General features: G+C 40.3%; 1 protein-coding gene across 3 annotated transcripts in view; it reads right to left on the minus strand.

Moving 5' to 3' along the window:
- Nucleotides 1-25,312, minus strand: part of MRS2 (magnesium transporter MRS2) — a 42,359-nt gene that overhangs the window by 9,090 nt on the left and 7,957 nt on the right. The window contains exons 5-11 of one of the 3 annotated variants that reach the window (XM_023253618.2): nt 17,473-17,646; nt 15,086-15,216; nt 14,533-14,649; nt 13,116-13,268; nt 12,761-12,878; nt 1,040-1,153; nt 398-504 (exon numbers count right to left, since the gene is read on the minus strand). In XM_023253618.2, the coding sequence (XP_023109386.1) occupies nt 398-504; nt 1,040-1,153; nt 12,761-12,878; nt 13,116-13,268; nt 14,533-14,649; nt 15,086-15,216; nt 17,473-17,646 (914 nt within the window). Of the gene's footprint in view, nt 1-8; nt 505-1,039; nt 1,154-9,518; nt 12,040-12,760; nt 12,879-13,115; nt 13,269-14,532; nt 14,650-15,085; nt 15,217-17,472; nt 17,647-25,312 lie in introns of those variants that run through there. The other 2 variants (XR_006597492.1, XM_045057055.1) reach the window with 2 other exon arrangements.

A 25,312-nucleotide genomic window follows, 5' to 3' on the forward strand; every position in this document is an offset into this window, starting at 1 on the left:
TTTCCTACCTTTCCAGTCACCTGAGACTCAGCACAGGGAATCTTGTTCTTGGGAACTTCCTAAGAGCCGCTACCTGGTCTCATCACACGGGTTCATCAAGTTTTCAGGCTTTGCTTGGCGTGAGGCTGTACTTTTTTTGATATATATATATCAGTCTCTCCATGTCTCACATCACGTCTCTAAAAACAGCTTTTTCAGTTTGTGGAAGATAGAATTTTGGCCTTTTACAAAGCAAGTACTTTGCAATTAAGTTCTAGTACTGTGAGTGCCCTAATATTTTTATCAGACATTATAATTTAAGTATCAGTGATTTTTTTCAAGTCTCTGATTCTATAAAAGAAAATAAAGGTATCAGAAGTTTCTCGTGACTACTATAAAAAAATAGTCCAGTCTCTACCGGGTTGTCAGGACACTCCTGCTTGATCCGGGTCCATCTGGCCGGAAGCTGTGTTTCATTTCCATGCTTCTGTCTGCCTGAAGGGTTTTTTTGGGTAAAGAGGCCATCTAAATAAAGAAGGGAAATTAATCATTTTAGTTGGTGTCTGTCTGAAAAGAAAAGCCCCTAGTAAAATGAGAACTACCTACCACACGAGGGAAGGACCGTAAGACTTGTATCAGTATCTTACGTGTTTACTCCTGGTGTGAACAAGGAGTAGAAGGGGAAGAGAAAGGGTAAACTTTTATCTTGATGAGAACACTACATTTTCTACATTTCAGTTGGGGTTATGACAAAGCCTGCGGCAGAATTGCTAACATCTATCTAAATACATAATGCTCGTCACAGTGCTGCACACAGAAGTATTTCTAACTTGTTTACTGTGCCAGGCACTGTGCTAACAAGTACTTTACATGTATTATTTAACTCTCCCACTAGCACTTTAACTGGCAGATGGGGAAAGTGAGGGAGGCTTAGAGAAATTAAGTGATGTGTTCAGGGTTGCAGAGCCTGTGACCACGTAAGCCCAGGCTGTGTGTCTCGGGAGCCCAGATGTGACCCCTGTGCTGTACTGCTGCGAGCCAGACTCTCCACACCACATACCACAGGAGGCAAAGGAGCTTCGAGCTGTCGTCCGAGGAATGACAGCAGACGCCTCCAGATGAGGCCACTTCCCATAAACATAATTCCTGTAATCAGCCAAAACACCCTATGGTCCTAAAAGAGAACACAGTTAATTTTAATCACAAAAGGCTGGGTTCCTTAGCAGAATTTCCCACACTACTCTTGCCCCAGAGCTTAAAAGAAGCCTCTTGTCTGTCCAGCTCCTTCCTGTAGGAAGGACCTAAGAACAAGCCTTGACTGCACCCAGAGACCCAAGAATCAGAAATAAATTAGAAGGAAAACATGATTTAAAAGGGCTTAAATAGGGGCACCTGGGTGGCTCAGTCAGTTGAGCGGCCGACTTCGGCTCAGGTCACGATCTCGCGGTCCGTGAGTTCAAGCCCCGCATCGGGCTCTGTGCTGACAGCTCAGAGCCTGGAGCCTGTTTCAGATTCTGTGACTCCCTCTCTCTGACCCTCCCCCATTCATGCTCTGTCTCTCTCTGTCTCAAAAATAAATAAACATTAAAAAAAAAAAATAAAAGGGCTTAAATATTTTAAAATTGGGGCGCCTGGATGGCTCAGTTGGTTAAGCTTCTGACTTTGGCTCAGGTCTCACGGTTTGGGAGTTCCAGCCCCATGTCAGGCTCTGTGCTGACAGCTCAGAGCCGGGAGCCTGCTTCAGATTCTGTGTCTCCCTCTCTCTCTGTCTTTCCCCCATTTGTGCTCTGATTCTGTCTCTCAAAAATAAACGTAAAAAAAATTATTTTAATCATCTATAAGCCAAACATAACTTGTACTTTGTTTTCTTCCAGTCTTTGTTTACATACATACAAACCTGATCAGTTACACACAGAGAGTATACACACATTTTTTGCGTATGGCTACAGTTCCCAAACTGTGAGCTGTGGTGTCCTGAGCGTCACAACACCCCCAGAATATTTTAAGTTTTTAAGAGGAACACAGTGACATCTGCAATGTACTCTGAGAACCACTAGTAAGTTGTTTGACTTAACTACTTCATATAAAAATTGTTAGGTAACATCTCAAAAACTACAACATAATAAAAAAACATTTGGTCTAGTGATACTATGGAAAGACACTAAGCATCATGGACCAAGGAAGTTTGGGAAGCTCCGACTTATACAATAAGTATTTCCCCTGTGATTTTCAGAATCGTTGTATTTTTGCAGTGTAATGCATCCATGTACAGAACCAGACTTGATGTTTACTATCCCACAGGGAAGGGATTCCATCTATAGCTCTGTCAGTTGGTGATCAACCACAGCCTCGTTAGCTCCAGTGATTGAGAGCTCACCTGTCCCCCAGGTAATTCCGTTACACAAATGATAAACTACCACTGTTAGAAATTCATACCATGCATGAAGGAGAAACCCACCTCCCTGGATGGAACATGAACTCAGAGTTAGACATAAGCTATCAGGGAGACAAATGCTAAATGAGTTAAGTTTTGTTAACGTTCACACGTTTTCTAGTCATCCAAAAAAAAAAAAAAAAAAAGGCCCTAGTTTATTAAGTAAAAGTTATGTTTAAATTTTTTTTTTAATGTTTATTTACTTGTGTGAGAGAGAGAGAGAGACACAGTGCAAGCAGGGGAGGGACAGAGAGAGAGGGAGACACAGAAGCCTAAATAGGCTCCAGGTTCTGAGCTGTCACAGCACAGGGCCCGATGCGGGGCTTGAACTCATGAACTGAAAGATCATGACCTGAGCTGAAGTTGGACAGTTAACTCACTGAGCCACCCAGGTGTCCCAAGTAAAAGTTATGTTTAAATGAGACTTAGTGTACACGGATCACTACTATCTTTGCTGCAGACTGATTCAGTAATCCGCGTATGAATCAAACATCTGGGAATGCCAAAATGTGATACACTCGAGAGGTAAGCCAAGTTCCAACCAAGCTTGAAATTGCACGTGCTACTAAAATACAGAGAAACTGCATTTGGAAGATGGTGCAGTAGGAGGACCCTAAGCTCACCTCGTCCCAGGACACAACTAGACACAACCAGACTCACATTAGTGTTATTAACCCAGAAAACGACCTGAAGATCGGCAGAACCGACTCCGCAAATAAATGTAGAGAAGAAGCTACATCCAAAGAGGGTAGGGAGTATGGAGACAGGGTGGGGAGCTAGTGGGGAGCTAAATGAAAGTGGGGCTGTGCACAGAGGGAGGAACCTGCTGGCACAGAAGAGGGGAGAGAAACAGACCGTCACACAGGGGGGCCTGCACGGGAAGACAAATCCACATAACACTGGCTTTGTAAACCAGAGAGGCTAAATTTTGTGAATTCTTATTATCAGAAAAACTTAAAACCTGGAATTTAAAAAAATCAGCAGACTTGGGCGCCTGGGTGGCTCGGCTGAGCATGTCTCAATTTTGACTCAGGACACGATCTCACAGTTCGTGGGGTCGAGCCCTGTGTCAGGCTCTGTGCTGACAGTGTGGAGCCTGCTTGGGATTCTCTCTCTCTCTCTCTCTCTCTCTCTCTCTCTCTCTCTCTCTGCCCCTCCCCCATTTGTTCTCACTGTCTCTCAAAATAAGTAAATAAACTTAAAAAATATATAACTAAAATCAATCAATCAATCAATCAGCAGGCTCAACTTTGGGAGAGCCGAGAAGTCAAGAGGAAACTGAGTCCCTGCCTTTAAAGAGCCAACACGAGAAACAGCCCAGGGGAGATACAGCATAGAAGCAGCAGTGTGAGAGCGTGTCCTGGAGGAGTCTCCCAAAGGTGTCTGTCCCTCCGGGACACGCAAAACAAAGGACCTGGCAGGTGCCATTTCCCTCCACACCCACAGCCAGGCCTGCCTCAGTGCCAGCGCTGTGGTCTCCTCCCCCAGGAGACCCAACAAACCTTGAGAACACGGACACTCCTACACCCTGGGCACTTTGTGCATCCACACACTCCAGGGCAGGGGCCCATCAGAAGCAGCACCCCCAAGCCTGGCTGTGTGCAAGCAGCCCCAATGGGGGCCAGCACCGCTCCAGAGTACCTCCTGCCCGGGGACAGGGGAAGGTCAGAATGTGGCCCCAGCAGTGGGCTGGGGCCAGAAAGCTGATCTGACTGTAGGCCCTGTCCGCCAATGAAAGCTTCTCAGGGGACAATGCTGGAAAGCAGCCTGCAGTTCGGTGCTACTGCATCTCTGACAAATGCCTGGTGTGACTCAACTCAAGCCCAAGGTGGCACCAGACTGGCCCACTGACACCACAGAGACCAAACATCGCCCAGAGTAGGCAAAGAGCCACTGCAGACAGCGGGACTGAAGGTAAACGTGGCCCAGACACAACAGTCAGGTGCACTCCAAACACACAGGAGACACCTCTGAAACGCCAGGTTTTGGTGAACGGGGGACGGTGTCCTGCAGGCACACAGGACCTGTTCTTCACAAGGCCACTGCCTTCAAAAGCAGGAGACATAGCTGACTTTCCTAATACATAGAAACAGACAGGGAGACAAAATGAGGCAGAAGGATACGTCCCAAATAAAAGAACAGGACAAAATCACAGCAAGAGACCTACGCGAAATGGAGATAAGCAACATGCCTGATAGAAAATATAGGGCAATGATCATATAGTTACTGGACTTAAGAGTGGAGGACATTAGTAAGACCCTTGACAAGGACATAAAAAAGAACCAATCAGAGATGAAGAACACAATAAATGAAATTAAAAATACACTAGATAGAATAAATGGAGGAAGCAGAAGAACATATCCATTGAGGGCAGAGTAATGGAAAGTAATCGAGCTTATTAGCAGGTGAGAGACAAACAAATTATAAACGAGAATAGACTTAGGGAACCCAGTGACACATCAAGTGTAATAACATTCGCAATGCAAGGATCCCAGAAGGAAAAGAGAAAAGGGAGAGCAAATTTATGTGAAGAAATAACTGCTGAAAACGTCAAGAATCTGGGAAAGGAAACAAATCCAGATCCAGGAGTCACAGAGACAGTCCAACAAAATCAACCCAGCAGGTCCACACCAAGACATATGGTAATTAAAATGGCAAAAAGTGGTGATAAAGAGAGGATATTAAAAGCAGCAAGAGAAAAGAAGAACATCAAATACAAAGGAAACCCCATAAGGCTATCCGCTAATTTTTCAGCAGAAACTACAGGGAAGAAGGGAGTGGCAGGATATATTCAAAGTGATGAAAGGAAAACAATCTGCAGCCAAAATTACTCTATCCAGCAAGGCTATCATTCAGAACAGGAGAGATAAAGAGTTTCTCAGACAAACAAGTATAAGGAATTTATCACCACTAACCCAGCCTTATAAATGTTAAAGGGGACTCTTGGGAAAGACTGTGAGAGTATGAAAAGTAGGAAACACAAAAGCAGTAGAAATAAGTATATCTGTAAAAAATCAATCAAGGGACTCACAAAATAGAAGGATGTAAAGTATGACATCATATACCTAAAATGTGGGAGAGGAGTAAAGGATGGTTCAAACTAAAGTGAACACCAGCTTAACACAGGCCGCTATATGCAGAAGATGTTATTTACAAACCTAATGGTAACCACAAATCAAAAGCCAGTAATAGATATGCAAAAAATAAAGAGAAAGGAATCCAAGTATATCACTATAGAAAGCCAACTAATCGTGAGAGAAGAGAGCAAGGGAACAAAGGAACACAGAAGAACTACAAAAGCAACCATAAAACAAGTAACAAAATGGCAAAAGGTACATATCTATCAATAATTACTTTGAATGTAAATGGACTAAATGCTCCAAAAGACATAGGGTGACAGAATGGATAAAAAAACAAGACCCATCTATATACTGCTTATAAGACACTCGTTTCAGACTTAAAGACACTAACAGACTGAAGGTGAAGGGATGGAGAAACGTTTATCATGCACATGAATGTGAAAAGAAAGCTGGGGTAGCAATGCTTAGATGGAAAAAATAGTTTTAAAACAAATACTGCAACAAGAGACAAAGAAGGATGCTACAATAATCATAAAGCAAACAATCCAACAAGATATAAGAATTGTAAACATTAATGTACCCAACATGAAAGCACCCAAATACGTTAAACAGTTAATAACAAACATAAAGGAAGTAATCAATACAATAATAATAGTAGGGGACTTTTAACACCCCACTTACATCAATGAACAGATCATCCAAACAGAGTATCACTAGGGAAATGGTGACACATCGGACTAAATGGATTTAACAGATATGTTCAGAACATTCCATCCTAAAACAGCAGAATACACATTCTTCTCCGGTTCACATGGAACATTCTGCAGAACAGACCACATATCAGGCCACAAAACAAGTCTCAAAAAAAGTCAAAAAGACTGAAGTCATAACACATATCTTTTCTGACCACGATGCTATGGAACTAGAAATCAACCATAAGAAAACAATCTGGAAAGACCAAAAACACATGGAAGTTAAATACCATGATACTAAACAATGAATAAATCAACCAGGAAATCAAAGAGGAAATTAAAAAAAAAAAGCTACAGAGACACAAATGAAAATGAAAAACCAATGGTCCAAAATCTTCAAGATACAACAAAAGTGGTGCCAAGAGGGAAGTTTATAGCAATACAGGCCTACTTCAAGAAGAAAAATCTCAAACAACTTAACCTTACATCTAAAGGAACTAGAAAAAACAAAACCCAAAGCTAGTAGAAGGAAAGAAAAGAGCAGAAATGAAATAGAAACTAAAAAAAACCCAACAGATCAATGAAACCAGGAGCTGGTTGTTTGAAAAGATCAACAGAATTGATAAACCTTTAGCCAGACTCTTCGAAAAAGAAAAGAGAGAGGACTCAAATCAGAAATGAGGGCGCCTGGATGGCTCAGTGGGTTGTGTCTGACTTTGGCTCATGTTGTGATCTCAGTTTGGGAGTTCAGGCCCCATGTCAGGCTCTGCACTGACAGCTCGGAGCCTGGAACCTGCATCAGATTCTGTGTCTCCCTCTCTCTCTGTCCCTTCCCTGCTTGTGCTCTCTTTCTCAAAAAATAAATATTAAAAGATAAAAATTAAAAAAAAATCGGAAACGAAATGGGAAATAAGTGGTGTCACAGAAATACAAAGGATTGTAAAACAGTATTATGAAAAATTATATGCCAACAAATTGGACAACCTAAAGAAATGGATAAATTCCTAGAAACATATAACCTCCCAAAACTGAATCAGGAAGAAATAGGAAATTTGAAGACCTATTACCAGCAAGTAGGACTTATTCCTGTGATGCAAGGGTGGCTCAATATTCGCAAATCAATCAACATGATACATCACATCCACAAGAGAAAGGATAAAAACCGTACTGATCATCTCAACAGATGCAGCAAAAGCATTTGACAAAGTACAACAGCCATTCATGATAAAACCCTCCACAAAGTAAGTTTAGAGGGCACGTACCTCAACAAAATAGTCTGTATACCGGAAAACCCAATAGCTAACACCATCCTCAATGGTGAGAAACTAAGAGCTTTTCCCCTAAGATCAGGAACAAGACAAGGATGTCCACTCCCATCACTTTTATTCAACATAGTACTGGAAGTCCTTGGCTCAGCAATCAGACAACAAAAAGAAATAAAGGCATCCAAACTGGTAACAAAGAAATAAAACTTTCACTACCTGCAGATGATATGACACTATATGTAGAAAACCTGAAGGACTCCACCAAAAACCTGCTAGAGCTGATACATGAATTCAGTGAAGTTGCAGGTACAAAATCAATGTACAGAAATCTGTTGCATTTCTCTACACTGATGATGAAGCAGCAGAGAAAAATTACGAAAAGGGCCCATTTACAATTGCATAAAAAAAAAATAAGATACCTAGAATAAACCTAACCAAAGAGGTGAAAGATCTGTACTCTGAAACCTATAAAACACTGATGAAAGAAGAAATTCAAGACGACACAAAGAAATGGAAAGACATTCCATGCTCATGGACTGGAAGAATAAATACTGTTAAACTGTCTATACTACTCAAAGCAATCTACACATTTAATGTAGTCCCTATCAAAATACTGACTACATTTTTCACAGAGGTAGAACAAACAATCCTAAAATTTGTATGGAACCACAAAAGACCGCAAATAGCCAAAGCAATCTTGAAAAAGAAAAGCAGAGGTGGAGGCATCACAATTCTGGACTTCCAAGTAATAATCAAAACAGTATGATACTGGCACAAAAACAGACACACAGACCAATGGAACAGAACAGAAAGCCCAGAAATAAACCCACAAATATATGGTCAATTAATCTTTGACAAAAGAGGCAAGAATATGCCTCCTATGGAAAAAGATGGTTTCTTCAACAAATGGTGCTGGCTCAACTGGACAAATAAAAGGATGAAACTGGACCACTTTCTTACACTATACACAGAAATAAGGTCAAAATGGATTCAAGACCTAAATGTGAAACGTGAAACTATAAAAATCCTACAAGAGAACACAGACAGTAACTTCTTTGGCCACAGCAAGTTCTTTCAAGATAGGTTTCCTGAGGCGATGGAAACAAAAGCAAAAATAAACAATCAGGACTACATCAACAGAAAAATCTGCACAGCAGAGGAAACAATCAACAAAACTAAAAGGCAGCCTATGGAACGGGAGAAGATATTTGCAAATGACGTATCGGATAAAGGGCTACTATCCAAAATATATGAAGAACTGATCTAACTTAACACCCAAAAAACAAATAATCCAATTAAGAAATGAGAAGACATGAACAAACATTTCTCCCAAGAAGACATACAGATAGCCAACAGAAGAGACAACATGAAAAGATACTCATCATCACCTATTATCAGGGAAATGCAAACCAAAACTACAATGAGGTATCACCTCACACAGGTCAGAATGGCTAAAGCCAACAGCAAGAAACAACAGATGCTAGAAAGGATGTGGAGAAACATGAACCTCATGCACTGTTGGTAGGGATGCAAAGTGGTGCAGCCACTGTGGAGAACAGTGTGGAGGTTCCTCAAAAAGTTAAAAACAGACAACTACCTTATGATTCAGCAATCACACTACTGGGTATTTACCCAAAGAATACAAACACACTAATTCAAAGGGATACACGCACCCCTATGTTTCTGGCAGCATTATTTACAACAAACAATGGAAGAACCCTCAGTGTCCATCAATAAATGAGTGGATACAAAAGATGTGTTTTACACACACACACACACACACACACACAGACACAGACACACACATAGTCAGTCATGAGGCACCTGGGTGGCTCAGTTGGTTAAGCTACCGACTCTTGATATTGGTTCAGCTCATGATCTCACGGTTGGTGAGATCAAGCCCTGCATCGGGCTCTGTGCTGACAGTGTGGAGTCTCCTTGGGATTCTGTTTCCCTCTCTCTCTCTCTCTGCCCCTCCCCTGCTTGCACTTTCTCTCTAAACAAACAAATGTTAAAAAAAAAAAAAAAGAGAAAGACAAATATCATATGATTTCACTCATATGTGGAGTTTAAGAAACAAGCAAAGGGGGGAAAAAGAGATAAAGTAAGAAACACACTCTTGTAGAGAACCACATGATGGTCCCCAGAAGGGAGGTGGGGGGAGGATGGAGAATAGATGGTGGAGATTAAGGAGTGCACATGTGATGAGCACCTGGTGATGTGTGGAAGTACTGAATCACTATATTGTACACTTGAAACTAATATTACACTGGATGTTAACTAACTGGAATTAAAATGAAAACTTAAAAAGAAAAAAAAATCTCCATTTGGTAACCATCACAGTAATATTTGATTCAGGCATGAATTAGTTTTTGGTCAAGTGACAGATGCAAAAACCAGAGGGTGAAAATTTGAAGAATGACAGGATTTTTACACAGTCTCAAAGTATCTCTCTCCGAGACATTTCACTTCACAGACAGAGTCACTTCACGGGAGAGAAAGTTGGCAGACACCTCCCTAACCGATGGTCCCAATAACGGGACAAACAGACATCATGTGCTTCCTGATGGGACTCAATGTAAGAACATACTGACAATGCATAACCAGAACCTCAGGACAAAGAAAGGCTATCAAGGGTCAAATAACGAATCTCTTTCTTAGTGAGTGTCATGGCCATGAAAGACAAAGATCAGAAAGCTGGCTCCATTAAGAGTCTCAGGAGACAGGGTAACTATGTGATCCAAGGTCTTCTAAGAGACAAAGAGCAGCACCGAGACAAAAGCCTAAATCCAAATAGGGTCCGCAGACTGTAAAACAGCACTGTTTCGATGTCAGTTTCCTGATTTTGACATCTGCATTGTGGTTATAGATGAGAATGCCCATGTTTCTAGGAAGTATATACTGAAAGGTATATAGTGAAATATTTACAGGTGAAGGGGCATCACATGTGTTGCTTACTCTCCAGTGGTTCAGGAAAAAAGGCTGCACAAACAGATACAATGACAGAGTGAATGTGATGTAACGTTGGTGTTTGAAGACACTGCATGAAGGCTCTATGGGAATTCTGGGACTATTCTTGGAAGATTCTAAAATTATCTTAAAAAGAAAAAAACAAGAAGTTTTTCCTATCCTTCAGGATCCCCAGAGACGGAATTTGTAACGGGTGAGATACTGATCCGAATCTTGTTGTGTGGGAACCAATCCCCCCAAACCACTCACCTCTCATCACAACGGGGCGGCTCCACACTGAGGACCACACTGGCCAAGAGCTACCAGAGGGGACCGCATGGGCCGGGAGCTATCAGAGAAGAATTCTAAAACTCCTGGCCTCAGAACAGATGCCCAGCACACCTAAAATAAATCCAAACCCTATCCGGCTCTACAAAATCATCACGATCTCCCACCTGTCTACTCTGTGACCTCCTTCCCTACCTCTCTCCTCCTGACTCGCCTTCTCTTGCCCCTTCCGGCCTTCTCCTCCTTAAAGAAGTGCACCCCATCCCTGCTACAGTCAGTATGTGTGCGGCCCCCTGTGCCTCGCGTACCTTCCCATAGACCGTCCCACTCTGTACGGTCAGCTCCTCGGAAGGACCTTCCCTGACCAGCCCATCTCCTCATCTCACTTCCTGTGAGCATCATCCTTGTGCCGGGCTTTTCTTTCATGGCACTTCTCACCTAACATGCTACATGTCTATTTCTATGCTCTCTCCTACTGTCACGTGACCCCCACATGGGCAGGGACTCCCTGCTGTTTCCCCAAGGCTGAAAGCAGTGCTTAGTATGTAACAGGCACCAAAACTGTGTTTAGAGGATGAACGAATGAATGGACTGCATTTATTTTTCTTTACATCTCAGTACAAGGAGAACTAAAATGACGAACACTGTGCCTCGCTGATGATTGTCCTTGGAAGTGACGAGTAAGCTGAGACCTGAGAGGAAGTAGGAGCCAATCAGGCAGAGGAGGTGGGAACTGAGGGAACGTGTGTGGGAGGAAGTGAGCCTGTACAGAAAGATCAATGCAGCATGGACAGTGGGGCCGAGTGGTTGGCTCAACGTGCAGACGAGGGCACACACACCAGGAAGAGTCCTGCAGCCCAAGGAGCCTGGATCTTTAAGGGCAATCAAAAACCACTGGACAGTTTCATAGAAGAGTGACCACCAGATGTGCTTCTTTTACAGGCCACTTTTTAGAAGTGGAAGTGTCCTGATGAGACAGGACACCGGTTGGACAAGGATGACAAGGAAAGAGACAGAGAACGACCTTACAGATTACGTAGGACACGGAGCCAAAAAGAGTGCTGAGTGCGTATTCAGATTATTTTCTGGAAATCTTACAGCAAGGTATTTTCTGAAAATACAAGGCTACGATGATATGAAGAACTCTGGCAGTTTAGTGTTGCGTTAATGTGAAAGTGCAGCCAAGTGCAAAGTACAAGTCTCGGGCTCAAATCCCAACTGTTACTTTATAGCACTGAGCCCTTGAGCAAATTACCTCAATTTCCTGGACCTCAGTTTTCTCATGTGTAAAGTAGGGTAACACTTCCATCTTCAGAGCTGTGACTTGACTGAAATAAGCAAGCTACCAATGCCTGGCACGTAAGAATTAGGAAAAAAGTCCTTCATTAGCATGGCCTCTCTGTGATTCTGAATTACCGCCACCTCATGGCAGGACCCTGCAGGAGCACCACCTCACAATCAATCCTGCACACACCGCACAGGGGGATCCTGCATTACCGTCGCCTCATGGTGCCACGCCGCACAAGCACTGCCTCACGGTGTGATCCGGCATTACCGGAACGACACGGTAAGACCCTGCGGGCTCACCATCGCATCATGTGACCTGCACCACGGTCTCCTCACGGTGCGATCCCGCACTACCCGCACCTACGGCAAGATCCTCCGGGAGCACCATCTCACTGTGCTCCTGCATACCAGAGCCCCACAGTGGGATCCTGCAAGAGCACCGTGCACGGTGTGACATTGTTTTGTCAAACCTTTCCCATGTGTGGTTCCAGGTTTCAAGAAACCTGAGGTAACCTAGGCTACAGTTATATTTACGTTGTAACAGGGGCTAAAAACACTGCCTGAATTTTGAATGAATTAGACTACACATTTTAATTCACTAGGGCTGCATACATTTTAAGACTCTTCTTAAAATCCACTGTATTTTTTTAAGATTTTATTTTCAAGCAATCTCTACATCCAACGTGGGACTCGAACCAACCCCCTGGGCACCCCTTAAAATCCATTTTAAAAAACGATCTTCAAAACATAAAAAATAATCCCTAGCTCATTGAAATGCAGTCTCACCTCTTCAAGAGAAGATTCTAGATTCATTCCAAAAGCAACTCCCATTAGTCCAAAGAGTGAAAGAGAGAAGGTTCCCATGGTCAACTGCAGGTTCAGCCTCATCATCACATTACGGTGGCTGGAGAGGAGAACACGTACTTGGATGAGAAGGGCCCGCTAGCCATACAGCAAATTCATGAAATAATCTATTGGAGGCCACACAGATTAAATCTACACCTTAAAAAGAGGACATACTCCCATGCGGCATTTATAGATGATGATGTAACTCCTCCCAAAATGACAGGGCCTTAAAAGCTTTATCACTTTAGAATTACTTTAAAATATTTACTGACTGATTTATAGAATGCTTTCTTACCTGTCCAGATTGATGAATATGATACTCTGTGAATCATCAATCAGTGCCCTGAGTTCCCGAGCTGCATTGGAAAGATCCTCAGCTAATCGGTAGTAGTTTTCCAACAGCAATTCCATCTCTTCTGCATGGTCGATTCCTGCACTGCTCTTTTCACTTCAATTAAAAGCGTTAACATAATTAACATACCCCCAATACATGCATCATACATTCATACCAAAAACTTCCTGATTCTGTATACAATATTCAGCTACTGATGACAAAACTGGCCTTTGTCTTTTCTATTATTGTGATGGAGGTCAGTCTGTGAGTGGCTTTGTCAGGCGACCCCAAGCACTATTAGACTAAGTGGGGCGGGGGGGGGGGGTGGCGCACAGGCCCTATCCCCAATGCAGGATAGCCGGGTTCACTGTATTCCAGGGCCCCAATTCACAGGATTCTCATGCAAATATGCACTACCACCTATAGGAAAATCCAGATGTGTAAATGCTGGTGAAGGAGTGCAAATTAGTGCAAATCAGGTAAAACTAAAAATGAACATAGCATTTCCTTTCCAAGATAGATACATAATGTTATTTTCATATAGGAAGAAAAGTGTTCTTGAATGATGTCAATAGTTATTTTGTGAGCCTTTACTTATACTCCCTACCACCCTACCATAGGGAGTAAGTAGGAGTGAAGTGCTCTGTGAAAGACACTTACAAAGTATATTAGACACAGACTGGCCTAATAAAAAGCAAATAAAAGTGTGTTCAAGTTATTATATCTCTCTGCTATAATAGCCCTTTTAATCTTAATTTTTCCTTTTTAAAATATAGGTAACTAATGTCTCAAAATGCTTTAAAAAATCTGTACAGACTGTGGAAACTATGGACGTGACAAAGATGTCTCCATTAATTTCTAAAACTCATCTACAAAGAACAAAAAAATATTGAGTACTTAAAAAGTAAACATTTAACTTGAGTGGGCATAAGGAGAGTAAATGATTTCTAATTTTGTAAGAGATAAAAGATTTATAAGATAAGCGTTTTTACACTAGACAAAAGATACAGAACATATGTCCATGTCTTCCCTTCCTTCGCCGCCGTCTCCCCATCCCCACGTGAATATTTCCCTCTTCCACTGTGCTCCCTAAGTTGTCTGGGTAGATGTGTGGGCCACTTTGGTGGCCAGTCCCTTGAAGATACAGGTAATGGTGTGTTTATACTCATCGTAGACCAGCACAGTGTGCACTCAATATATCCTTGTTACACTGAATAAGATGCAATACATATGGGGAAATAGTGAAACAACCGGGGATAAAAGGTGCCTCTATTTTCTGCTTTTCAGAAAACGTTACGTTCTCTATGAAAAACCACCCTGAGGAAGACAGGTGACAGATCCTACCAAAATAAGTAGCAAAGCACGACTACATACTCACAAGACTTGTGGGTCACTCCACTTTGTTAGACAGAGCTCCTCCAGCCTCTCTTCTTCATCCAAGATCTCCAAAATGGACTCTTTGAAAATTTTGATATCGGTTTCTAACTCTGACAGACTAGAAGAGTAGTTGTATAGAAATGATCAATAACATAAACTTACACATTTCACTACAAGAAAAGTGCCTTTTTAAAGTATCTTATCAAATTGATCACTTATACATTGATGGTAAACACTGACTTGTAAAAAAATTTTGATATTTACCATGCACATTAAGAATCAATTCCCAAACCAAAAGTACATTCAAGACCCTAATGCAGCATTTCATGCAAAACAGCTTTTCAATAAACATTAGCCCGTGTGCCCTTTTTAGCTCAACTTCCCACGTAGGCTACTTTCCTATTTTGAAGACATGGAGAGTAAGTCGTTACCATTACCAAGACTAGTTGGTATTTTTAAAACAGGTAAGAAACATATTAATTTTGTATCTGAATTTATACAATGCATTTCACTGTTGTGTCTATCTCCCAAATAGGTAAATCACCTGTATTTACCTTTTGCCATTTTGTAGCAAGATGTGCAGTTTGCTTCTGTCTACAGAGGAATGTTTGGGATCCACTAAAGCTTCCAATGTCTCAAGGATCAGTGGTTGCAAAACACTAAGTTTCCCCTGAAGAGTGCTGATCTAGATAACAACATGACCTTTCATAAGAATTAAAACAATCTTTTTAGAATACTCAGGGTCAGTGATCTATCTTCTGATTAAACACAAAAATCTGTAATGGCTGGGAACACGTCACTGCTGGAATGCTGACTCTGGACAATTCAAGAACTACATCTACCAGGTTATGAGATAAGCACACGTGATGTTGTCACCCAACTTGCACTTGGTCAACAGGGAATCAGCTCTCATACAGTCTTCCCGCATAAACACTCATTATGAAAGGAACACAAGACTGACGGACTAAAAGTAAACCTGTCGTTCCACGGCTACAACACAAACTCTACAGTTGATAACCCATGTTCTCAGTCAACAGAATGCAGTTCAAAATTCCTATATAACAAACTCTTCTGAAAATCAAAACGTAACTTGGGACTTTAAAAAAACAAATCAGTGTCAAGTCAAAGTCTATTATTCAGGTATATAGAAGCATGGCAGACATTCAGCAAGAAAGCACGGACAGAGCTATTCCAGTGGTTAAATATGGATATAACAGTTGGTACAGAGTGTAACAGAATTAAGCAGTAATTAGTAAAACTAGTTAATGACATAAATCCCAGCATTTACTGTTGGTCTCAGCATGAGAACCGAGAGCTTCCTCAGCCTACGTAACCTGTCACTGACCCCTGGCTGCACCTTCTCTTCTCTCCGTCCCCCGCTCCAACTAGTCACCGTTGCATGGGCTCATACTAGCTTGAGCTCCTGCTTCATTAGCCCGGGTTGAGTGGGGGATGCAGCCATTTCCGGCTCCCTCAGTACAGCAGGGCAGACGAGAGAGAAGGGACGCAGGTTCACCTGGTCCTCACCCACTGTGCGTGCTCTTTCCCTGCTTCCTTCCCTCACTCTGGTTAGCATGCTCCTAAAACTGTTGCATGCAGCTAGCTCCGGACACTAACCTAACGAGAAGGACAGATAATGAACAATCTGTGGGGGCCAGGAGGCCAGTGACCATCCTTGTTCAGGGCCTGACAGGGTCTCCAAACACTCAGTGACTATCAACATAATGGGGGAGTCATTAGAAGAATTACACGTGGCTCCTAGGTCAAACTACGTCTCAAACAGTGGCATCACTAGCTGTCTCAAACAAAGCATTGTACAAACAGAGTGATGTGGAACGTATTAGAATGATCTGATGAGTGATCTGAGCTAGAACATTTATCATGTATATGCAGTTTTACAATATATAATTTAGTTACAGAATAAAATGGAATATATTTAAAACTTTTTTGATATGTTCTCTTGTATGATACTTAGGATGTTAAATATTTTGAATTATCACCCCCGAATACAGTTATCAACACTGCACAAAGGACAGCCAACTTAAAATGTGCTTAAGGGAATGTCCTAATAGGACTCTTAAAGAAACTTTGTAAACTATACCTAGGGACCTTAGATCTATTTGATTGGGTCATATAGCTTAAGAATTAACTTCTTTCAGTTGTGGTTTATATACACAATGGAATACTACGTGGCAATGAGAAAGAATGAAATATGGCCTTTTGTAGCAACGTGGATGGAACTGGAGAGTGTGATGCTAAGTGAAATAAGCCATACAGAGAAAGACAGATACCGTATGGTTTCACTCTTATGTGGATCCTGAGAAACTTAACAGAAACTCATGGGGGAGGGGAAGGAAAAAAAAAAAAAAGAGGTTAGAGTGGGAGAGAGCCAAAGCATAAGAGACTGTTAAAAACTGAGAACAAACTGAGGGTTGATGGGGGTGGGAGGGAGGGGAGGGTGGGTGATGGGTATTGAGGAGGGCACCTTTTGGGATGAGCACTGGGTGTTGTATGGAAACCAATTTGACAGTAAATTTCATATATTGAAAAAATAAAAAAATAATAAAAAAAAAGAATTAACTTCTTTCTCTATACAGGACCCTTAGAGATGTTTTCGTTTGGAGACAGGGTGTGGTTAGGGAAAGTGCCATCGCAACAATACCAACTTTGTCTTAAACGAGACAAAGAACAGGGACACTCAGTCGGTTAAGCATCCAACTCCAGCTCAGGTCATGATCTCACAGTTTGTGGGTTCAATCCCCATATCGGGCTCTGTGCTGACAGCTCAGAGCCTGGAGCCCGTTTTGGATTCTGTGTCTCCCTCTCCTTCTGGCCCTCCCCCCACTTGTCCTGTCTCTGTCTCTCAAAAATAAATAAATGTTAAAAATTTTTTTAATAAACAAGAACAAATTCAAGAAGCTAAATAAAAATATAGGCTTACCCAATATTGTAGGAGTGCTTCTATAGCCCTGAACTCAAAAGGTAAAGGGTATGTGACAAGTTGTCCTTCTCCAGCCAACTGTGAGGGGAGTTCCCGGAATAGCCATTGCTCTAAATTTAAATTACGATAATCTAGTATCAGAAGACACTCTGGAGTTATCACAGCTTTCAAATACTGTAAAAAAAAGAAATCACATATATGTATACACAAACACATACACGTGCATATATGCAAGTTATAGAGCTGCAGGAGGAGAGTAACAGCCATGAAGTAGGGTTTAATACTTTTTTAAACTTGGATTAAGCCTAAACCAAATCATTGTTAATTAGGTTTTTTTAAAAACCCTAAGATATACTTTTTAAAGAAAGGAAGGCTAAAATATATGTAAGTCTTGATACCTCTAACCCTCAACAGAACTGGAATCAAACTACATATGAAGACTTACAGGTCATCATGAGATAACAGGGAACAAAGAAAAGGTTTTCTTAAAAGTCACGTTTTGGTGGACTTTCAGAAATGACTTAATCATGATTAGTTTGGCTGAAATGGGAAAGTTGCCTTTTTAAAATGTTACCAAAACATATTAAGCTATTTGAAAATATAAAGATAAAACATAATCTTAATGATCTAATTTAGAACACTATGAAATTAGAAATTTATTCTCAAGACTGGCATCCTTTTAGTGAGAAGAGTCATATGGACAGGTAGCCTGTGGCCACTGTATTAGTGACATAAAAATTAAGAGATTTTTCACATTTTTTTCCTAATGTTTTATTATGAAATTTTTTATACAGAAAAGTTGAAAAATCACAGTGAACACCTACATACATATCATTTAGACTGTATAATTAGCATTCTGCTAAATTTGCTTTGTCACACACTTCTTCAAAGAGATAATTTTTTAAAAATTATCAGGGGAAAGAGTTATTTTAATTCCAGTATACTTAACACAGTGTTATGTTAGTTCCAGGTGTACAATATAGTGACTCAGCAATTGTATATGTTACTCAGTGTTCATCATTGTAAGTGTACTCTTAATGCCCTTCACCTCTTTCACCCATCCCCCCACCCTCTCCACACTGGTGACCACCAGTGTGTTCTCTGTAGCTAAGAGTCTGGTTTTTTGGTTTGTGTCTTTTCTACTTTGTTCATTTTTGTTTCTTAAATTCCACATGAGTGAATACATATGGCACCTGTCTTTCTGACTTTTTTCACTTACCATTACATTCTCTAGCTCCATCCATGTTGTCACAAATAGCAAGATTTAATACTTTCTTATGGCTAATATTCCATTGTGTGTGTGTATACCTCACTTCCTTTATCCATTCATCTACTGATGAACACCTGGGTTGCTTCCATAATTTGGTTATTGTAAATAATGCTGCTATAAACACAGGGGTGCATATATCTTTTCAAGTTAGTGTTTTCGTTTTCTTTGGGTTAATACCCAGTGGTGTGATTGCTGAATCATAGGGTAGTTCTATTTTTAACTGTTTCAGGGATCTCCATACCGTTTTCCACAATGGCTGTACCAGTTTGCATTGCCACCAATAGTGCACGAGGTTCCTTTCTCTCCACATTCTCACCAACACCTGCTGTTTCTTGCATTTTTGATTCTAGCCATTCAGATAGCTGTGAGATAATATCTCACTGTGGTTTTGATTTGTATTTCCCTGATGAGTGATGTTCAACACCTTTTCATGTGTCTGTTGGCCATCTGTATGTCTTCATTGGAAAAATGTCTGTTCATGTCTCTGCTCATTTTTTAATTGGATTATTTGGTATTTTTGGTGTTGAGCATGGATTGGAGATAGTACCAGAAGTACCAGGCCCTGGGGAACAAGGGAAACTACACTGCAGACACTACACAGGACCTCTTCTTCGTAAGAACATTCCCTTCAAGGACAGGAGATGTAGCTGACTTTCCTACACACAGAAACAGGTAGAGATACTCATACAGAATGAGAAGACAGGGAATTTGCCCCAAATAAAAGAACAGGACAAGGCCATAGCCAGAGATCTAAATAAAACAGATATAGGTAACAAACCTGATGGAGAATTTAAAACAATGATCATAGGGATACTCAATGGACTTAAGAGTGGACAACATCAGTGAGACCCTTGACAAAGAGATGAGGAAACATAAAGAGATAAAGGGCTCAATACATGAAATGAGAAACACTTCGCTTGATGGAATAAACAGCAGGCTGAAGAAGCAGAGGAATGAATTAATGACCTAGAAGACAGAATAATGTAACCAAGCTATACAAAAGGGAGAAAAAAGAATTACGCAACAGGAGAACAGCCTTAGGGAACTCAGTGACTCCATCAAATGTAGTAACATTCGTATTACGGGAGTCCCAAAAGAAGAGAGACAAAAGGAGGTAGAGAATTTATCTGAAGAAAAATAGCTGAAAACTTCCCTAATGTGGGGAAGGAAACAGATATCCAGATTCAAGAGGCACAGAGAACTCCCAACAAAATCAATATAAGCATATCCACACGAAGACCTATTGTAATTAAAATGGCAAAATACAGTGATAAAGAAATAAGATTAAAAGCAGCAAGACAATAGAAGACAGTTACATACAAAGGAAACTCCATAAGCCTAGCGACAGATTTTTTTCAGCAGAAATTTTCCAAGACAGAGAGATGGCATGATACATTCAAAGTACAAAATGGGAGAAACCTGCTGCCAAGAAAGAATACTCTATCCAGGGGCTCCTGGGTGGTTTAGTTGGTTGAGCGTCTGACTTTGGCTCAGGTCATGATCTCACAGTTCGTGAGTTCGAGCTCTACATTAGGTTCTGTGCTAACTCTCAGAGCCTGTAGCCTGCTTCAGATTCTGTGTCTCCCTCTCTCTCTTCCCTTCCCCCGCTTGTACTCTGTCTCTCAAAAACAAATAAATATTTTTTAAAAATTAAAAAAGAGAATACTCTATTCAGCAAGGCTGTCATTCAGAATTGAAGTAGAGATAAAGAGTTACCCAGGCAAACAAAAACTAAAGGAACTCATGGCCACTAATCCAATCCTGCTAGAAATGCTGAAGGGGAATCCTTGACTGCAAAGAAAAGACCAAAAATGACAGTATGAAGGTAAGAAACACAAAATCAGTAAAAATGAACACTTCTGGGAAAAAAAAATCAGTCAAGGAACTCACAAAATAAAAGGACGTAAAATATGACATGTATACCTAAAATGTGGGGGCGGGAGGGGAGAAGTAAAGAATGGGTCCAAACTTAAATGACCATCAACTTAATATAGACTGCAAAAGACGTTGTATATAAACCTAATGATAACCAGAAATCAAAACCAGTGATATGAAAAAAAATACAGAGAAAAGACTCCAAGTATATCACGAAAGAAACCCAGCAAACCATGAAAGAAAGAAAGGATCAGAGAAAATCTTCAGAAACAACCACAAATCACATAAATGGCATAAATACATTATTTTGAATGTAAATGAACTACACACTCCAATCAAAAGACACAGAGTAACAAAATGGATTAAAAAAAAAAAAGACCAATCTATATGCTGTCCATAAGAGATGCATTTTAGACCTAAAAACACATGCAGATCAAAAGTGAGGGGGTGGAAATATTTGTCATGCACATGGAAGTGAAAAGAAAGCTGGGATAGCAATATTTAAATCACATAAAATAGATTTTAAGAATGTAATTGGGGCACCTGGGTGGCTCACTCTGTTGAATGCCCGACTTTAGCTCAGGTCATAATCTCATGGTTCATGAGTTTGAGCCCTGCATCAGGCTCTGTGCTGACAGCTTATAGCCTGGAGCCTGCTTTGAGTTCTGTATCTCCTTCTCTCTCTGCCCCTCCCCTGCTCACACTCTGTCTCTATCTCTCAAAAATAAACAAACTTAAAGTTTTCAAAAACAAAAACAAAAACAAAAACCGAAGACTGTAATAAGAGACGAAGAGGGACACTATATAATTATAAAAGGGACAATCCAACAAGAAGATGTAACAATTGTAAATATTAACGCACCCAACATGGAAGCAACCAAATAGATCAAATAGTTAAACATAAAGGAACTAAGTGAGAATAATTCAATAACAATAGGGGACTTTAACACCTTACTTATATCAATGGACAGATCATCCAATCAGAAAATCAACAAGTTAGGTGATGGGCATTGAAGAGGGAATCTTTTGGGATGAGCACTGGGTGTTGTATGGAAGCTAATTTGACAATAAATTTCGTATATTTAAAAAAAAAAATCAACAAGGAAACAATGGCTTTTCTTTTTTTTTTTTTTTTTTTTTTTGAGAAAAAGAGAGAGAGGCGGAGAGAGAGAATCCCAAAACGGGCAGAGAGAGAGAGAAGGAAGAGAGAGAGAGAGAGAAGGAAGAGAGAGAGAGAGAGAGAGAGAGAGAGAGAGAGAGAGAGAGAGACAGGGCTCGAGATTACCTGATGTGGGACTCAAATTCACAAACCATGAGATCACAACCTGAGCCAAAGTCAGATGCTTAATGACTGAGCCACCCAGCACCTGGAAACCATGGCTTTGAATAACACACTGGACCGCATGGATTTAACAGATATATTCAGAACATTCCATCCTAAAACAGCACAATACACATTCTTTCCAAGTGCACATGGAACATTCTCCAGAATAGATCACATATTAGGCAAAAAAAACAAGCCTCAACAAATTGAAAAAGATCAAATTCATACCATGCATCTTTTCTGATCATAACACTATGAAACTAGAAATCAACCATAAGAACAAACCTGGAAAGAACACAAATACATGGAGGTTAAATAATATGCTACTAAACAATGAATGGTCAAACAGGAAACAAAAGAAGAAAGCTGGAAACAAAGTGCATGGAAACAAGTGAAAATGAATACACAATGGTCCAAAATCTTTCGGATGCAGCAAAAATGGTCCTAAGAGGGAAATATACAGCAATACAGGCCTGCCTGAAGAAGAACAATCTCAAATAAACAACCTAACCTTACACCTGAAGAAGCTAGATAAAGACTAACAAAGCCTAAAGCCAGCAGGAAAAAGGAAATAAAGATTAGACCAGAGAGAACTATAAGCCAATATCTCTGTGAACACAGATGCAAAAATCCTCAACAAAATACTAGCAAACCAAATTCAACAATAAATCAAAACAATCATTTACTATGATCAAGTAGAAATTATTCCTGGGATGCAAGGGTGATTCAATATTTGCAAATCAATCAACATGATACATCACATCCACAAGAGAAAGAATAAAAACCATACGATCATTTCAACAGATGCAGAGAAAGCATTTGACAAAGTACAACATCCATGATAAAAATCCTCCACAAAGTAGGTTTAGAGGGAACATACCTCAACATAAGAAAGGCCATATATGAAAAACTCACAGCAAACATCATCCTCAATGGTGAAAAACTGAGAGCTTTTCCACTAAGACCAGGAACAAGAATGTGCTTGCTCACCACTTTTATTCAACATAGTACTGGAAGTCCTAGCCACAGCAATCAGACAACAAAAAGAAATAAATTATCCAATTTGGCAAGGAATAAGTAAAACTTCCACTATTTGCAGATGATGTGATACTACATATAGAAAACCCTGAGGACTCCACCACAAAACTGCTAGAGCTGATACACGAATTCAGTAAAGTCGCAGGGTACAAATCAATGTAAAGAAATCTGTTCCATTTCTATACACTGATGATGAAGCAGCAGAGACAGAAATTAGGAAAAAAAATCCCATTTACAATTGCATGAAAAATGATAAATACTGGGGCACCTAGGTGGCTCAGTAAGTTGAGCGTCCAACTTCAGCTCAGGTCATGATCTTATGAGTTTGAGCCCCACACTGGGCTCTATGCTGACAGCTCAGAGCCTAGAGCCTGCTTTGGATTCTATGTCTCCCCTTTCTCTCTGCCCTCTCCCCTGCTCTCTCGCTCTCTCTCTCAAAATAAGTATTAAAAAATTAAAAAAAAAAAAAGATACCTTGGAATAAATGTAACCAAAGAGGTGAAAGACCTGTACTGGAAACTATAAAACACTGATGAAAGAAGAAATTCAAGACAACACAAAGAAATGGAAAGACATTCCATGCTCATAGACTGGAAGAATACTGTTAAACTGTCTATACTACACAAAACAATCTGTACATTTAATGCAATCCCTATCAAAATACCAACAGCATTTTTCACAGAGCTAGAACAAACAGTCCTAAAATTTGTACAGAACCACAAAAGACCCTGAAAGAGCCAAAGAAATCTTGAAAAAGCAAAGCAAAGCGGGAGCATCACAATTCTGGATTTCAAGTTGTATTTCAAAGCTGCCAATAGTCAAAACAGTAGGGTACTGGCACAAAAACAGACACACAGACCAATGGAACAGAATAGAAAGCCCAGAAATAAACACACAGTTATATAGTTAATTAATGTTTGACAAAGCAGGAAAGAATATCCAATGGGAAAGACAGTCTCTTCAACAAATGGTGCTGGGAAAACTAGACAGCAACATGCAAAAGAATGAAACTGGACCACTTTCTTACACCACACACAAAAACAAATTCAAAATGGATTAAAGACCTAAACATGAGACCTGAAACCACAAAACCCCTAGAAGAGAACACAGGCAGTAAGTATCTTTTTTGCCATTGGCTATAGAAACATTTTTCTAGACATGTCTCTTGAGGTAAGGAAACAAAAACAAAAATAAACTAATGGGACTACATCAACATAAAAAGCTCCTGCAGAGGAAACAGAGGAAACAATGAACAAAACCAAAAGGCAACCTATGGAATGAAAGAAGATATTTGCAAATGACATATCCAATAAAGGGTTAGTGTCTAAAAGAACCAATAAAACTCAATACCCAAGACAAATAGTTCAAATAAAAATGGGCAAAAGACATGGGCAGACGTTTCTCCAAAGAAGACATACATCTTCTCCAAAGAAGATGGCTAACAGGCACATGAAAAGATGCTCATTATCACTTATTATTAGGGAAACACAAATCAAAACTACAAGGAGATACCACCTCACACCTGTCAGAATGGCTAAAATCAACAACACAAAAAACAAGAGATGCTGGAGGAGATTGTGGAGAAAAAGGAACCTCATGCACTGTTGGTGGAAATGCAAACTGGTGCAGCCACGTGGCAAACAGTGCAGAGGTCCCTCAAAAAGGTAAAAATAGAACTACCCTATGATCCAGTAATTGCACTACTAGGTGTTTACCCAAAGAATACAAAAATACTGATTTGAAGAGATACATGTGCTGCTATGTTTATAGCAGATTATTTACAATAGTCAAGATATGGAAGCAGCCCAAATATCTGATTGATGAGTGGATAAAGAGATGAGATATATACATATATTATTCAGCCATAAAAAATAATGAAATCCTGCCATCTGCAAAGATATGGATGGAGCTGAAGAGCATAATGCTAAGTGAAGTAAGTCAGAGAAAGACAAATACCCTGTAATTTCACTCATATATGTAATTTAAGAAAGACAAAAAAAAGGAGCAAAGGGGGAAAAAAAAGAGACAAACCAAGAAACTAAGATTCCTTAACTACAGACAACAAACTGATGGTCACCAGAGGGGTAGGTGGGTGGAGGGATGGGGACAACAGGTCATGGGGATTAAGGACTGCACTTGTCATGATGAGCACTGGTGATTAAAGTAAAAATTTTTAAAAAAATCAATAAAAATGTTGCTGGTATTTTCACAGGGATTGCATAAATCTGCAGATTGCTTCTGGAAGTCTGGACATTTTAACTATTTGTTCTCCCAATCCATGAGCATGGAATATCTTTCCATTTTTTCATGTCATCTTGACTTTCTTTTATCAA

Source organism: Felis catus, chromosome B2 (genome assembly GCF_018350175.1).
Source record: "Felis catus isolate Fca126 chromosome B2, F.catus_Fca126_mat1.0, whole genome shotgun sequence".
Taxonomy (NCBI): domain Eukaryota; kingdom Metazoa; phylum Chordata; class Mammalia; order Carnivora; family Felidae; genus Felis; species Felis catus.